The sequence below is a fragment of the Balaenoptera ricei genome, chromosome 2, assembly GCF_028023285.1.
Source record: "Balaenoptera ricei isolate mBalRic1 chromosome 2, mBalRic1.hap2, whole genome shotgun sequence".
NCBI lineage: Eukaryota > Metazoa > Chordata > Mammalia > Artiodactyla > Balaenopteridae > Balaenoptera > Balaenoptera ricei.
Window position 1 is genome coordinate 101901785 of NC_082640.1, and position 14518 is coordinate 101916302.

The following is a 14518-nucleotide window of genomic DNA, read 5'->3' on the forward strand; positions in this document are numbered from 1 at the left end:
TGGCTTCTCTTGTTGCAGACCACGGGCTCTAGGCACGGAGGCTTCAGTAGTTGTGGCACACGGGCTCAAGAGCACAGGCTCAGTAGTTGTGGCGCACGGGCTTAGTTGCTCCGCGGCATGTGGGATCTTCCCGGACCAGGGCTCAAACCCATGTCCCTGCATTGGCAGGCGGATTCTTAACCACTGTGCCACCAGGGAAGTCCCCAAAATTGATGAGTATTTATGTATTTTGTCCATTTTTAAAATTGGAAGAGTCTTCTTTGGGATTTTATCCTTTGGTCTGTCATGAGTGAGTGTTGCAGAAATTTCTACCCAGCTTTTGTTTACTTTTTAACTTTGTGTAACTTATTTTTATATGTAAGTTTTTAATTTTGATGAAATTACCTATCAGTCTTTTTATATTACCTGTCTATATTTCTGACATTTAATATTTTCTATATTTTATATTTTCTGCCTTTTCTGTCATGCTTTAAAAAGCCTTCTCCACCCCAATATTATACAAATACATTTATTTATTTCTTTACTTTTTTAAAGCAGTTAACGCCTCAATTCATTATTTTTATATACTATTTGAGGTAAAGACCTAACTTAATCTTTCTCCAAATAGTTAACTACTATTTACCCTTTCCAGAGCGTTAGGAGCTTTATTTTTTTCCCTTTTGTTAAAAAATACGTTTTAAAATTACCTCTTTTGTAAACAATTTACAATAATACAGAAGAAGGTAAAGTAGCTCTAGACCACCTCCCTCCTCTCCTGTTCCTCAGAGCTAACTATTAGTTTGCTCTCTTCCCTTTCAAGACTGTTACTTTCGCATTTAAAATGTAGGTAAGTGCCAAACCATAGTTTGTGGCAACTTGATTGCATTTTGTCCCACTTAATTTATCTTTACCTTTTCACACAGAGCTATTTTGCTCTTTTTAAGAGCTACATGATGTTCCATAATGCAGATGTACCACGTTTATTTCGTCTTTCCTCTGCCGATGAATGACTAGGTTTCCCATTTCTCTTTACTTCTTCACCACCTCTCCCAAGAGCTGCTGGGGCCCAAGCTTTCTTGCGCGCCTGTGCAAGTTCCCACAGGCTACGTTCCTAAAGAGAGCTTATCTTTGAGTATTTTTTCATTTTGTGGGCTCTGGGGAACCAATGCAGGTACCTAGGAAGGCAAAACACACCCAACAACAACCGCCTGACCAGAAAGAGACCCAGAGCAGGTTCTCACTTAGCCCCGACAGTTTTCTTCCTTTCATAATGGACGCTGAACTTGTTTTTCACCTCGTAGATGCAACAGTTCCCAGCACCGAAAGCAGCTATACAATCACTCAGCCACCAAGCACTGTGACTAAGAAATGAAAGGAAGAAACAGCCGCACCGGCCGTGACGCCTGCTTCCGGAAGCGGACCGGAAGCCGCTGTTCGATTCTGCGTCAAAGCCGACTTCAGGGGCCGTCGTAAAACTGTCGCCCTTCGTCTCTGGGACCGGCCACAGGTTCCCACTCGCCTCAGGCGGGGGGTCTGGAACTGCGGGTGTCAGTTTTCCTCAAGATGGCGGAGGAGGAGGCTGGGGACGCAGAGAGGATGGAAGTCAGCAGTGAGTTGCCCCAGACTCCACGACGACTGGCGTCTGTAAGTCCGTGTAGGCTAGTTGCTTTTGTCCCCCCGAGTCCTTCCCTACCGCGTTCAGGAGGATGTGGGGCTTCACCCCTCACGGTGGCTCTGGGGAGCGGGAGTCGTATGGATTGATCTGCAAGGAAGCCACAGAATAAAGTTAGTCATCACCCACATTCCTGCCGACCAAGTCTCCGGTGTATAATGACTTTGTCATTTATTAGCCGTGACGAGTTCAAGCTTGCCTCTATCCTGAAGTAGAAAGAACTGGTAATGTTATTAGATGGTCTGGTGTAGGGGTTTGGAGGAAGAGCCATTTTCCGATACACGTAGTGTTAACCCCTCCTAGACGATAGGCGTCCAGGACGCAGCACCTAGTGTTGTATTGCATAGCTGGCTGGGTGGGGCCTGATAGTGACAGGGAATGCTGCCACTGTCAACTCACGTCAAGATATGAGGTGTAGAAGTTGTAGTCCTTCGTTGTAGCATCTTGAGAACCCAGGCCTAATCCTCAGTGGAGAAACCCGTCATCTGTCGTTGCTTTTTACAGGTGAAGAACAGGCTTTCAGACATTTCAAGTCAGAGCGATACCATTAATTAATATCGGAATCTATACTTTGCCTTTGTATTTTGAAAACCGAAAAAAAAAAAAAAAGGGAAGGCAGAGATAGTAAATTTGAGTCAATAGTCTGACTACAGGGAGAAAGCTGACTGAGGAGGATAAGAGGTGGGCAACATTAGGGAATGTTCTGGATGTCCCCAGGCACCTAGTGGGGAGGTATATAGAAAATATTCAAATATTGGTCACTGCATGATGTGAAGAGTTTTATTAATTTATCTTTATTGGTGCATATAGAAAGGTGTGGGATACACACCTCTTTCTGAAGTTTCTTTGGTTTGTAGTTTTAATAAAATCATTTTTGAAGTATTTTAACCCTGCAGACACTTGAGCATTGTTTTATGAGAGAACAGAGTGAGCTCCAGAAAAGAGTTCACCTCAGGGACTGAAGAGACTGGCTGGGAGACAGAAATCAGGTGGGGAAGGAGTTGGAATAAGGGTTTGGCCATCAACTAGGGCAGTGCTTGCAACCATCCTCTACCCCAGGTAGCAGTTCAACCTCATTTCACCGTATTGAAGGGGGAAGCATGTGTTTGAGATGATAAGAAGTGAGAAGATAGGGAAACTTTAGAAGCAACTGAAACATCTGGTCTTAATGTAAAGCTGTGCTTTTTACATCTTCTAAGGAGCGGAGAAACAGTGCTGTGGTCAGAAGTGTTATCATAATTTTGTATTGCTAAAGATGACTAGTGTTTATTTAAAGCTTTGATATATTAATTCCTTCCAGGTGGTACCAAAAAACCTCATCAATCTGGATCTTACTTATTTGGAATTGGAGATAATGGTACAGGAATCCAGCTAGAATTATGTTGCAAACTCTTCAATATTAGATTTCTTTGGGCAAGGTTTTGGGTTTTGCAAGATAGTGGGTAGATGACAAGAGAAGTGTAAAAGCCTCAGGTAACACACTCTAGAGACACAGGTAGGACAGGTGCTCAAATTTTAATACAAGATAGGGTGATGTAAGTGAATGAAGACCTGTGACTGGTGAGCCTCCTGATCACTTTTTTGTCTTGGCTCTCTCTAGTTTAGGACTCCAGACATCTTCCTAGTTTCCTAGTCTTTTTAAAAATACCACCTTCAATTTTATCCTGACAGTGGAGTAAAACACTGGCTTTCCAGTTTACTTCTTCTTCTCGATTAAGCGAAGCGAGCTCAGAGATTCTTTAACATTTGAATGATTTGAATCTTAAATCACCATTGGGAGGCAGGGGAAAACAAAATAGTAAATTTGGGACACTTACAGAGGTCTAAGAAATCTTACCAATTCCATTAGAGTCTTGTCCCTGGGTATTATATAGTTTCTGTTATCCTTAAATCAAACTTCCTTCTTAGACCCCAGATCATTTTTTTCTGTCATATTGCAATCAACAGGCATGAAGTCTCTCAAATTCCTGACATCACATAACATGCAATTAGAGTGAAATAATAGGTATGAATTATTGGACATTTATTAGAAGAGCCATTGCTTAAGAATCATTAGGGGAGTTGATTCTGTAGGTCTAGGGTGAGGTCTGAGAATTTGCATTTTCACAAGCATGCACTGCAAATGAAGTCCTGGTCTGTGGGCCACAGAGTAAGATTTAGCCAGAGACATTTCGAAGTTCTCAGTATAGAGTTGGCAGTTGAGGTTGTGGGGATGGATAAGATCTTTGAGGAGGAAAGTCTGTGTTTGTGTGTGTGTTTATACATACACAGAGAGAAAGAGACAGTCACACAGAGAGGGAGGGAGGAAGAGAGGGAGAAGCGAGGAAGACAGGAATGATTGAATTTCAGGGATAGACAGTGGAGGAAGGAGCTAGAAAGGAAGCAGCCAAGCAGGTAGGAGGTGGGAGTAGTGCAGTGTCATAGGGTGAAGTTTCTAGGAGAGGGTGGTTTATTGGGTCTAGGAAGGTGAAGAGTGAGAAAAATTGGGAATTCATAGTATGTGGAGTGGTCTGACAGAACTTCTGCCTTCTGTCTTCATTAACTGGATTTTCTTTATTAAGTCCATCTCAAAAGATGCCTCCTGATATGGTACTAAACTCTTTTCTTTTCCCTGTCTACATCCTCTGCCCATGTGATTTCATCCAGTTCTTTGGCTTTAAATACCATCTGTATTCGTTCAGTTCTCAAATTTATATCTCTGGGTCATCTCACTTTTGAGCTCCACAGTCACAGGTCCGTCTTCCTACTTGACATATCCACTTGGATGTCTGAAAAGTGTTTCAAACGGAGGAGCAATTAGGAAGCTACTACAGTAACCAAGCCATAGTTGCTGGTGGCTTGTACTAAAGCGATATCACTGGAGATGAAGAGAAGTGGATGGATTGGGGAGAGATTTTGGAAGTATGGTAGAAGTAGAAAGATTTGTTTATGGTTTAGGCATGAGGGAAATGGGAAGAAACAGATGACGTCTGGATCCCCAGTTTTTGACTTAAGTATTCATGATTGTGGCTGTGTCATATACTGAGAGGAAAGACCAGGTTTTGGGAGGGCAAAGAAGGGAGACAGATCAAGTTTTGTTATCCCTGTCTCAGTAGATGACACTTCCGTAATAGCTCTTGAACACAAACAGTTCTCTCTGTCTCCACTCCATCTCTCTAGTCCTAGCCACCATCTGTTGCCTAGGCAACTGCAGTGGCCTTTTAACTGGTCTCTTAGCTTCTGTTTTTGCCCTCTTCCAGTCCATTCTCCACAGAGCAGCCAGAGAAATCTTTGTAAGACTAAATCAGATCATGTCAGTCTCTTGCCTAAATCCTTCAGTGGTTTCCCATCTACTTGGAATAAAATCTAAACTCATTACATGTTCTTCAAGATCCTGCCTGATCCGGTCCCTCCATCTCCCCTCATTTTCTGTTACTTTCTCTTCATTCACTTTTAGCCACCCTAGCTTCCAAAATAAGTCCAAGCTCTGTCTTACTTCAGGGCCTGTGCCTTTGCTTGCTGTTCTTTTTTCATAGAGTGTTTTTCCTCTGCTTTTTCTTGATACTTACCTTGTCTAAAAGATGGGTTCCTTTTACCATTCTCTTTCAAAGCACCCTGTTTATTTCCTCCACTGAACTTATTACAATCTGTGATTACTGTATTGTCTTTATTTATTTAAATATCTGTTTCTCCTACCAGAATGTAAGTTCCGTGAAGGCAAGGATCATGTCTGACTTGATCATGATCATTTCCTGATCATGTCAAGGAAAAATTATCTACAATCTCATGTGTATAGGGGATCTTTAAGAGGTAACATAGTCTTTTTATAGTTGACTTTAAAATATTGAGATATAGAGGAAGGAATGAGAAGTTATATGCTATTTTCAGTGGAGGTGATTTTCCTTAGACATCTGTATCTATTATTTTAGGCCAGAGCACAGCTTTCTGTAGTAAGAACATACTTAGAGTGAGAAAACGAGGATGAAAACCAAAGTCTCTCTTTTTTTAAAAAAAATAAATTTATTTATTTATTTTTGGCTGCATTGGGTCTTCGTTGCTGCGCGCAGGCTTTCTCTAGTTGCAGCGAGTGGGGGCTACTCTTTGTTGCGGTGTGCGGGCTTCTCATTGTGGTAGCTTCTCTTATTGAGGAGCACAAGCTCTAGGCACGCGGGCTGCAGTAGTTGTGGCACGCAGGCTCAGTAGTTGTGGCACGCGGGCTCAGTAGTTGTGGCGCACGGGCTTAGTTGCTCCACGGCACGTGGGATCTTCCAGGACCCGGGATCAAACCCATGTCCCCTGCATTGGCAGGTGGATTCTTAACCACTGCGCCATCAGGGAAGTCCAAAACCAAAGTCTCTTGAGTCCTGACTCAAGTGCTTTGTCGCCAGATCATAGCAGAGCCTAGTGACAATTATTTTTTCATCAGCATCTCCTAATTTCTGTTGTAGGCAGCTAGGGAAAATTCTGATTTTCAGTACCAAATTCTGTAGAGTCCGATGAAGTTAAGTTCTGAAACTGCAAGTCAAGAGTGACAGCTTCAGTCCTACTAGTAATTTATCTAGTAATTTATCTAGATGAGCTGGTGCTTGAGACTGACTGCTTATGTTTAATAACAGACATTGTCTTGCAAATAAAGAGGTTTTTGTCCTCAGTACCGCATAGAGTGTCTGTCTGGGTAGATATGTATATAAATCAGTGATGCAGGATGAACCAACGCAGTATCCTGCCCATCCTTTCTTTGTGTGTGCTGGCTTTGAGGGTTACCTCAGATTTCTTTGAAGGTGTTAATCATATGTTGTGTTCTGTGAAACAGTTTTCTTTAAGCTTTTAACTCAGATGGCTTAAAACAAACTATTAAGACCTCTTTAGTTCCAAGTGATTTCTGTGAACTCCTATGTGTTCTTCTAAGATATTCTGGTTAACATGCCTCCTGTTGAAGAAACAAAAGTTATTTCATGAGTTTGTTTTTTTAAAGCATTTGGTACAGTTTTTTTTTTTTAATGTTGTTACACCCTGTAGTAAGCTAAGTGCTTATGGAAATACGCTCTACTAAATAAATGCTATTGAAAGACCCCAGAAGAGTTATTGTGCTTCCGTAAGTGCCTACTTGCTATCCAGGAATGACATAGGCCCTGTCCAGAATGGAGTCTGTTTTTAATCACTTGAATGTAATTCTCCTTCTAATAGTTTACTTAATGCTATTCTTCAGAACAAAGTCTGTTTGACTTGTTTGGAGGAGTGGGGCTATAACCACTTAATGTGTCTTTATGAGCTACCTTTTAAAAGTCCTTTGAACTTTTGGTATTGTTGGATAAGCTAGAAATGACTTTAGCCACAGGAGGAAATATGTGTAAATTTATCCATTTATGTTTTTATATATACATACTCTGCCTTGCAATCTAAGAAAGAATTTTAGTTGTATTGGAAATATTTATTCAATACAGTAGAAAGAGAATATGAGATATATACCCCATAGTGTAGGAAACCAGATTTCATTCATCCAGAGACTTCAAGGAGAGCTTAGAAAATTGGAGCATGAGCCTATGGTCAGAGCAAAAAAGGAAGAGAAAGGCTTAGGAGGGATGGGATGCTTTTGAATACTAAATTCTGACAGCATGCATATATGTATATTATCTCAACAGGAAAGAAGAGAGAGGGGCCTTATTTGTCACACTACTCTATATTTGATTCTGGCTAATTTTATCAGTGCCATGAGGACATAGTAGACTTATGTACAAAACAACACAAGGCTTAACAGACATATTATAGGACCGATATGTTATAGGACACACACATAAAATCTCCTTAGGCTAAATTTTGCATCAAAACTAACAAGGTGAAATTTAATTGCCATGAAAGTAAATACTATGTCTAGGACTGGGTATTTGTGTATAGGACTAGGTCTCTTAGGTGAATGATTTGAGGGTTTTAGTTTTCTGCAAACTCACTAAGTCATAATGTGATGTGGCTGCCAAACAAACAAAAAAGCGATCTTTTAAAGTAGTTTAGTGTCCTGGATAAGGAAGGTAATAAGCAGTCCCACTCCTCTGTACAGAGACATACTGTGCATATTCTGTGTAAGAGTGATCAACATGGAAAGTGGGCTGGATACCATGTCATTAGGGATGGCTAAATTTCATTTCTAGGAATGAACAGATTTCTTTAGTTTCTACATTCCAGTTTAGCCCTGGAATAAAGAAACTAATGAGAGACATAATATTTAGCTTCATTTATTTGATAGGTTGTTGGGTGAAAGAGCAGAGAGTAATTTGTATTGGATGATTTCGGGCAGCATAGGATAAAAGTTACAGGAAGGTAGATTTTGGTTTAATTATGAGCTGTAAGAATGGAAGTTGGCTGAGAGGATGTGTTCAGACAGGCTTAGGGAGCTGATTATCAGATATGTTTTAGACAGGGTTTCCCTATGGGATAAGTGGGTGCACTAGGGTTTTTGTTGTTTGCTTGTTTTTAAACTTCATAAACCTGTCAAATAGTATTACAAGAAAATTTAGTATAACCAAAAGATTTCTTGGTGCCTAGAGGTGCTCCAATTACTAGTCCAGTACTTGCTTTGAGCAATTCTACTGCCTCCAGATTTTGTTATGCCTTTAAAACAGGGGAATTAGAAACGGAATTACAGGCCCTCCATAGATGTCCATCAGTTATCTAAGGAAGGGTAAATTGTGATTTGAACAAAAGGAACCTAGTGTACTTAAAGTAAGTTCTGTTTTCAGACTGATGTTACCAGTCATCCCAGTCCCTGGGTCAGAGTTGAAAACATATTTTTTAATCTCCATGGGGATGAGGAAAATGTTTGGAATGTTTGGGGATTTAAATGTTGTGAGAACTTGTTTTTACAGAACAGTCAATTGGGAAAGTCTTCCCTTAACTCCAGATGTTGAAAAAAGAGTTTTTTTCCCTGAACATGAAAATAAAAATTTCTTAATTTAATCATGTCTCAAATTGGAGAAAATACTAAAAGCAACCAACCAAAGAATCAAACCTACTCCAGTCACCAGTAATTCCTGAACATGTCACCCAGTAGAATACATCCTGTATAGTTTTTCTTATCTAGAAAAAAAAAAAAGACAGAAATCTTAGTTGAAAAAATTGTTTTCATACTTGTGGCAGTCATCTAGGAAAAATTTTTTGTGAAACAGCGTAATTGTACTTTATCTCCTGTAAGAATTTCGTAAACAGTTTTAGAAAGCTTAATGTTATCATTTGCTTTGTTCTCTTTAGCAAGAAGTCTGTAACTTTCAACAATGACTGAGACCTTTTGTTAAGTACTTGAGATAGGCTTGTGTGGATACAAGGATTTGGAAGGAAAGTTCCTTCCCTCAAGGAGCTGAAAATCTGGTTGAAGAGGCTCGATGTACACATTTAAAGGTAACTTATGTTATCTGACAAAGGTACAGGTACTGAATGAGTACTTTCTTTAGTAAGTGCTGCATTGGAGTTACAGGGGAGAGAAATTTTCTTAGATGGGTCAGTGAAGTGTTCATGGAGGTAGGCTTTGAGCTAAATCGACCTTAAGGAACAGCTAAGGTGGGGGGAGGTGGAAGGATAGAGAGCTAGTGGTAAGGTCAGTGGAGAGGGCATTGAAGGCATCAACACCCAGACATTCTGTCCAAATCATCCAATTATGTAAAGATAACATTTTAAAATATTAGTTCCTCAGACTGAGACATGTAATGACAGGGATATAATTTAAGAATATTTAGTGGTATTCATTTAGAGGGAAAAATTAAAAAGAAGGCAAAGCTTTGTTTTTTGTTTTGTTTCACTATTAAAGTGAAATTGAGCAAGTCTTAAGGGTAAATTTAAAAGAATAATGTATTTATATTTGGTTAAGTAGAATGAACACTGAACTCTGGGAGTCAGAATACCTAAGTTCTATTCCTGACCCTGATAGTATTCAGTCTTGAACAAGCCAGTTTACTTTTTCCTTGTCACTCAGTTTTAAATGAAGGACTTGAACCAGAATAGATCCCTTAGGTTTTTGGTGATTCTCAAGTTTCTCATGTTCTTGAAAATATTCTTGAAAACTAGAACAGAAACTAGTTCTGTGCCTTCCATAATTAGGAAGGACAGAAAAAGGTTTTTGTTTGGTGTATAGGACTGAATATACAGGATTTTTTTTTTTTCTTTAGTGCTATTTGAAGAAAACAACTTTAGGTACATCATAGAACATTAAATCTGCTAGTTATAGTTGTTGCCAGGTATGCAGAGAACACAAGTTGTTGGTTTGTGAGTATCCTAGAAAAGTTGGAGTTAGAATATTGGAAGGTTTAGTTCATGTTTTTAGAAAAGATTTTAGTAAAATATTTAAAATTTTACAGTTAAAAAATTACTCCCAAAATATGGAATCACTGTAAGGATATTATTCATATTGGGTAAACAGACATACAAATTCCATGAAAGTATGCTAAAATCCCACTACCCACTACTGTTAACATTTTGGTATATATTCCTCCTAACTTTTTCCCCATGTTAATATATATAACATATAACCAAAATGAGGCTTTATACGTACTGCTTTGTAACCTACTTTAATGTACTGTGTATCTTTAATGCCTTTCCATTAGATGGAAATAAACATCTTCAGTTATCAGCTCTTTTTTTCTAACTTTTTATTTTGAACTCATTTTAGACTTTTAGAAAACTTAGAAAAGTAGCACAAACAGTTCTCTTATATCCCTCACTCCTGCATCCCCTAATGCTAACATCTCACATAAATGTAGAACAATTATTAGGGACCGGAAATTAATATTGCTACTAACTAAACGACAGACCTTATTCAAATTTTACCAGTTTTCCTACTAATGTCCTTCTTCTGTTCCAGGATCCTATTGAGGATCCCACCTTACATCCCACCTGTTTGTCTCTTCCAGTATGTAACAGTGTCTCACTTTCTCCATAGTCTCCTTCCAGTTTGTAACAGTGTCTTGGTCTTTCCTTGTTTTTCATGACCTTGACATACTCAGGAATATTGAGCAGTTATTTTGGGCCGTGTTCCTTAATTTGGGTTTGATGTTTTCTTAAGTTTGAAATGAGGGCATACATTTTTGGCAAGAATAACACAAAAATGGTACATATCCTTCTCAGTGCATCATATTAAGGGATTCTTGATATCAATATTTCTTATTACTGGTGGTATTTATCTTAATCATTTGGTTAAGTTGGTATCTGCAAGGTTTCTCTACTTTATACTTACTATCTTTTTCCCTTTGTAGTTAATAAGTATTTTCAAGGGAGATACTTTGAGACTATTTGGCATCATTTTATTCTATTTTTAAAAAAATTTAAATTGACTTTTATTGGAGTATAGTTGCTTAACAATGTTGTGTATTTGGCATCATTTTAAATGGGTGTATATCCTATAGTTTTTTTAGAGTGGCTCCCCCCGCCCTCCGCTGCTTGATTGCAGAGGTATTGACACTTGTCAATCAAGGTCAAACAGAATTACATTGTTTAAAGTAAAAAGTGAAAATTCTTAGACCTTCTCCGCAATTCCTTTTCTCCATGTAACCACTGTAAAGAGTTTGATGTTTCTAGACACTTACTCTATGTTTAGGAAACATCTATACATATCTCTATACATTTATGACATGTGTATATGTTGAATTAGGAAACTCAAATTTGTAGAAATGCATAAAGTAAATATAAGTTAGGTTTTCATTTTTTTTTTTACAAAAATGAAATTTTATTATTTTAAACTTGCTTTTTTCAGTCTACAGTGCTTTATGGTATTCTGACTGCATAGAATGGTATAGATGTATCTTTATTGATAGACATTTAGGTGGACTTTGTTTTTTCACAGTTACAAGTAACATAGTAGACACAGTGGAATATATATATATATTTTCACAGTAGGGCAGGTGTGGCTAAATGATAGATTCCATTATTTCTTTAAACTATTCCCCTATTGATGGACATTCAGTTTTTTTTTCCTGTTATGAATAACTTTGTACATGAAATGTGTAGATTGCAAAAGCTTTAAAATGATTTCTAATAGATAATATATATAGTAAAAATTGAAATAGTAAAAATGGGTATGTAGTGAAAAATAAATACAGGGGTCTTTCCACTGTTAACAATGTATTTTGAATCCTTTCAGAGGTTTTCTACTCAAATGTAAGCATATACAGATATATCTCCTCTTCATTCTCTTCCCTTCTTCCATTATAAATGGTAGCATACAGTACTTACTGTGTTCTGTACCTTTTGTTTTTTTTTTTTTTTTTAGTATTAGTTGTTTTTTTTGTTTGTTTTTTTATACTGCAGGTTCTTTTTTTTCTTTTATTAATTAATTAATTAATTTATGGCTGTGTTGGGTCTTCGTTTCTGTGCAAGGGCTTTCTCTAGTTGTGGCAAGCGGGGGCCACTCTTCATCGCAGTGCACAGGCCTCTCACTATCACGGCCTCTCTTGTTGCAGAGCACAGGCTCCAGACGCGCAGGCTCAGTAAATGTGGCTCATGGGCCCAGCTGCTCCATGGCATGTGGGATCTTCCTGGACCAGGGCTCGAACCTGTGTCCCCTGCATTGGCAGGCAGATTCTCAACCACTGCGCCACCAGGGAAGCCTGCAGGTTCTTATTAGTCATCAATTTTATGCACATCAGTGTATACATATAAATCCCAATCGCCCAATTCAGCACACCAGCATCCCCACCCCACCGTGGTTTCCCCCCCTTGGTATCCATACGTTTGTTCTCTACATCTGTGTCTCAACTTCTGCCCTGCAAACCGGTTCATCTGTACCATTTTTCTAGGTTCCACATACATGTGTTAATATACGATATTTGTTTTTCTCTTTATGACTTACTTCACTCTGTATGACAGTCTCTAGATCCATCCACGTCTCAACAAATGACTGAATTTCATTTCTTTTTATGGCTGAGTAATATTCCACTGTATATATGTGCCACATCTTCTTTATCCATTCGTCTGTCGATGGGCATTTAGGTTGATTCCATGACCTGGCTATTGTAAATAGTGCTGCAATGAACATTGGGGTGCATGTGTCTTTTTGAATTATGGTTTTCTCAGGGTATATGCCCAGTAGTGGGATTGCTGGGTCGTATGGTAGTTCTATTTTTAGTTTTTTAAGGAACCTCCATACTGTTCTCCATAGTGGCTGTATCAATTTACATTCCCACCAACAGCGCAAGAGGGTCCCCTTTTCTCTACACCCTCTCCAGCATTTGTTGTTTGTAGATTTTCTGATGATGCCCATTTTAACTGGTGTGAGGTGATACCTCCTTGTAGTTTTGATTTGCATTTCTCTAATAATTAGTGATGTTGAGCAGCTTTTCATGTGCTTCTTGGCCATCTGTGTGTCTTCTTTGGAGAAATGTCTATTTAGATCTTCTGCCCATTTTTGGATTGGGTTGATTGTTTCTTTAATATTGAGCTGCATGAGCTGTTTATATATTTTGGAGATTAATCCTTTGTCCATTGATTCGTTTGCAAATATTTTCTCCCATTCTGAGGGTTGTCTTTTCGTCTTGTTTATGGTTTCCTTTGCTTTGCAAAAGCTTTGACGTTTCATTAGGTCCCATTTGTTTATTTTTGTTTTTATTTCCATTACTCTAGGAGATGGATCAAAAAAGATCTTGCTGTGATTTATGTCAAAGAATGTCCTTCCTGTGTTTTCCTCTAAGAGTTTTATAGTGTCCGGTCTTACATTTAGGTCTCTAATCCATTTTGAGTTTATTTTTGTGTATGGTGTTAGGGAATGTTCTAATTTCATTCTTTTACATGTAGCTGTCCAGTTTTCCCAGCACCACTTATTGAAGAGACTGTCTTTTCTCCATTGTATATCTTTGCCTCCTTTGTCATAGATTAGTTGACCATAGGTGCAGGGGTTTATCTCTGGGGTTTCAATCTTGTTCCTTTGATCTATGTTTCTGTTTTTGTGCCAGTACCATATTGTCTTGATTACTGTAGCTTTGTAGTATAGTCTGAAGTCAGGGAGTCTGATTCCTCCAGCTCCGTTTTTTTCCCTCAAGAATGCTTTGGCTATACGGGGTCTTTTGTGTCTCCATACAAATTTTAGGATGATTTGTTCTAGTTCCGTAAAAAATGCCTTTGGTAATTTGATAGGGATTGCATTGAATCTGTAGATTGCTTTGGGTAGTATAGTCATTTTCACAAAATTGATTCTTCCAATCCAAGAACATGGTATATCTCTCCACCTGTTGGTATCATCTTTAATTTCTTTCATCAGTGTCTTATAGTTTTCTGCATAAAGGTCTTTTGTCTCCCTAGGTAGGTTTATTCCTAGGTATTTTATTCTTTTTGTTGCAATGGTAAATGGGAGTATTTTCTTAATTTCTCTTTCAGATTTTTCATCATTAGTGTATAGGAATGCAAGAGATTTCTGTGCATTAATTTTGTATCCTGCAACTTTACCAAATTCATTGATTAGCTCTAGTAGTTTTCTGGTGGCATTTTTAGGATTCTCTGTGTATAGTATCATGTCATCTGCAAACAGTGACAGTTTTACTTCTTCTTTTCCAATTTGTATTCCTTTTATTTCTTTTTTCTTCTCTGATTGCTGTGCCTAGGACTTCCAAAACTATGTTGAATAATAGTGGTGAGAGTGGACATCCTTGTCTTGTTCCTGGTCGTAGAGGAAATGCTTTCAGATTTTCACCATTGAGAGTGATGTTTGCTGTGGGTTTGTCGTATATGGCCTTTATTATGTTGAGGTAGGTTCCCTCTATGCCCACTTTCTGGAGAGTTTTTATCATAAATGGATGTTGAATTTTGTCAAAAGCTTTTTCTGCATCTATTGAGATGATTGTATGGTTTTTATTCTTCAGTTTGTTAATATGGTGTATCACATTGATTGATTTGCATATATTGAAGAATCCTTGCATC

General features: G+C 38.4%; 1 protein-coding gene across 3 annotated transcripts in view; it reads left to right on the top strand.

The window, feature by feature from the left end:
* Positions 1-1474: 1474 nt before the first annotated feature.
* UBR1 (ubiquitin protein ligase E3 component n-recognin 1) overlaps positions 1475-14518 on the top strand; it is a 144747-nt gene continuing 131703 nt past the window's right edge. For 2 of the 3 annotated variants that reach the window (XM_059913490.1, XM_059913491.1), the window contains exon 1: positions 1475-1623. In XM_059913490.1, the coding sequence (XP_059769473.1) occupies positions 1543-1623 (81 nt within the window). In that variant the 5' untranslated portion in view covers positions 1475-1542. Of the gene's footprint in view, positions 1624-8943; positions 9020-14518 lie in introns of those variants that run through there. The other variant, XM_059913495.1, reaches the window with a different exon arrangement.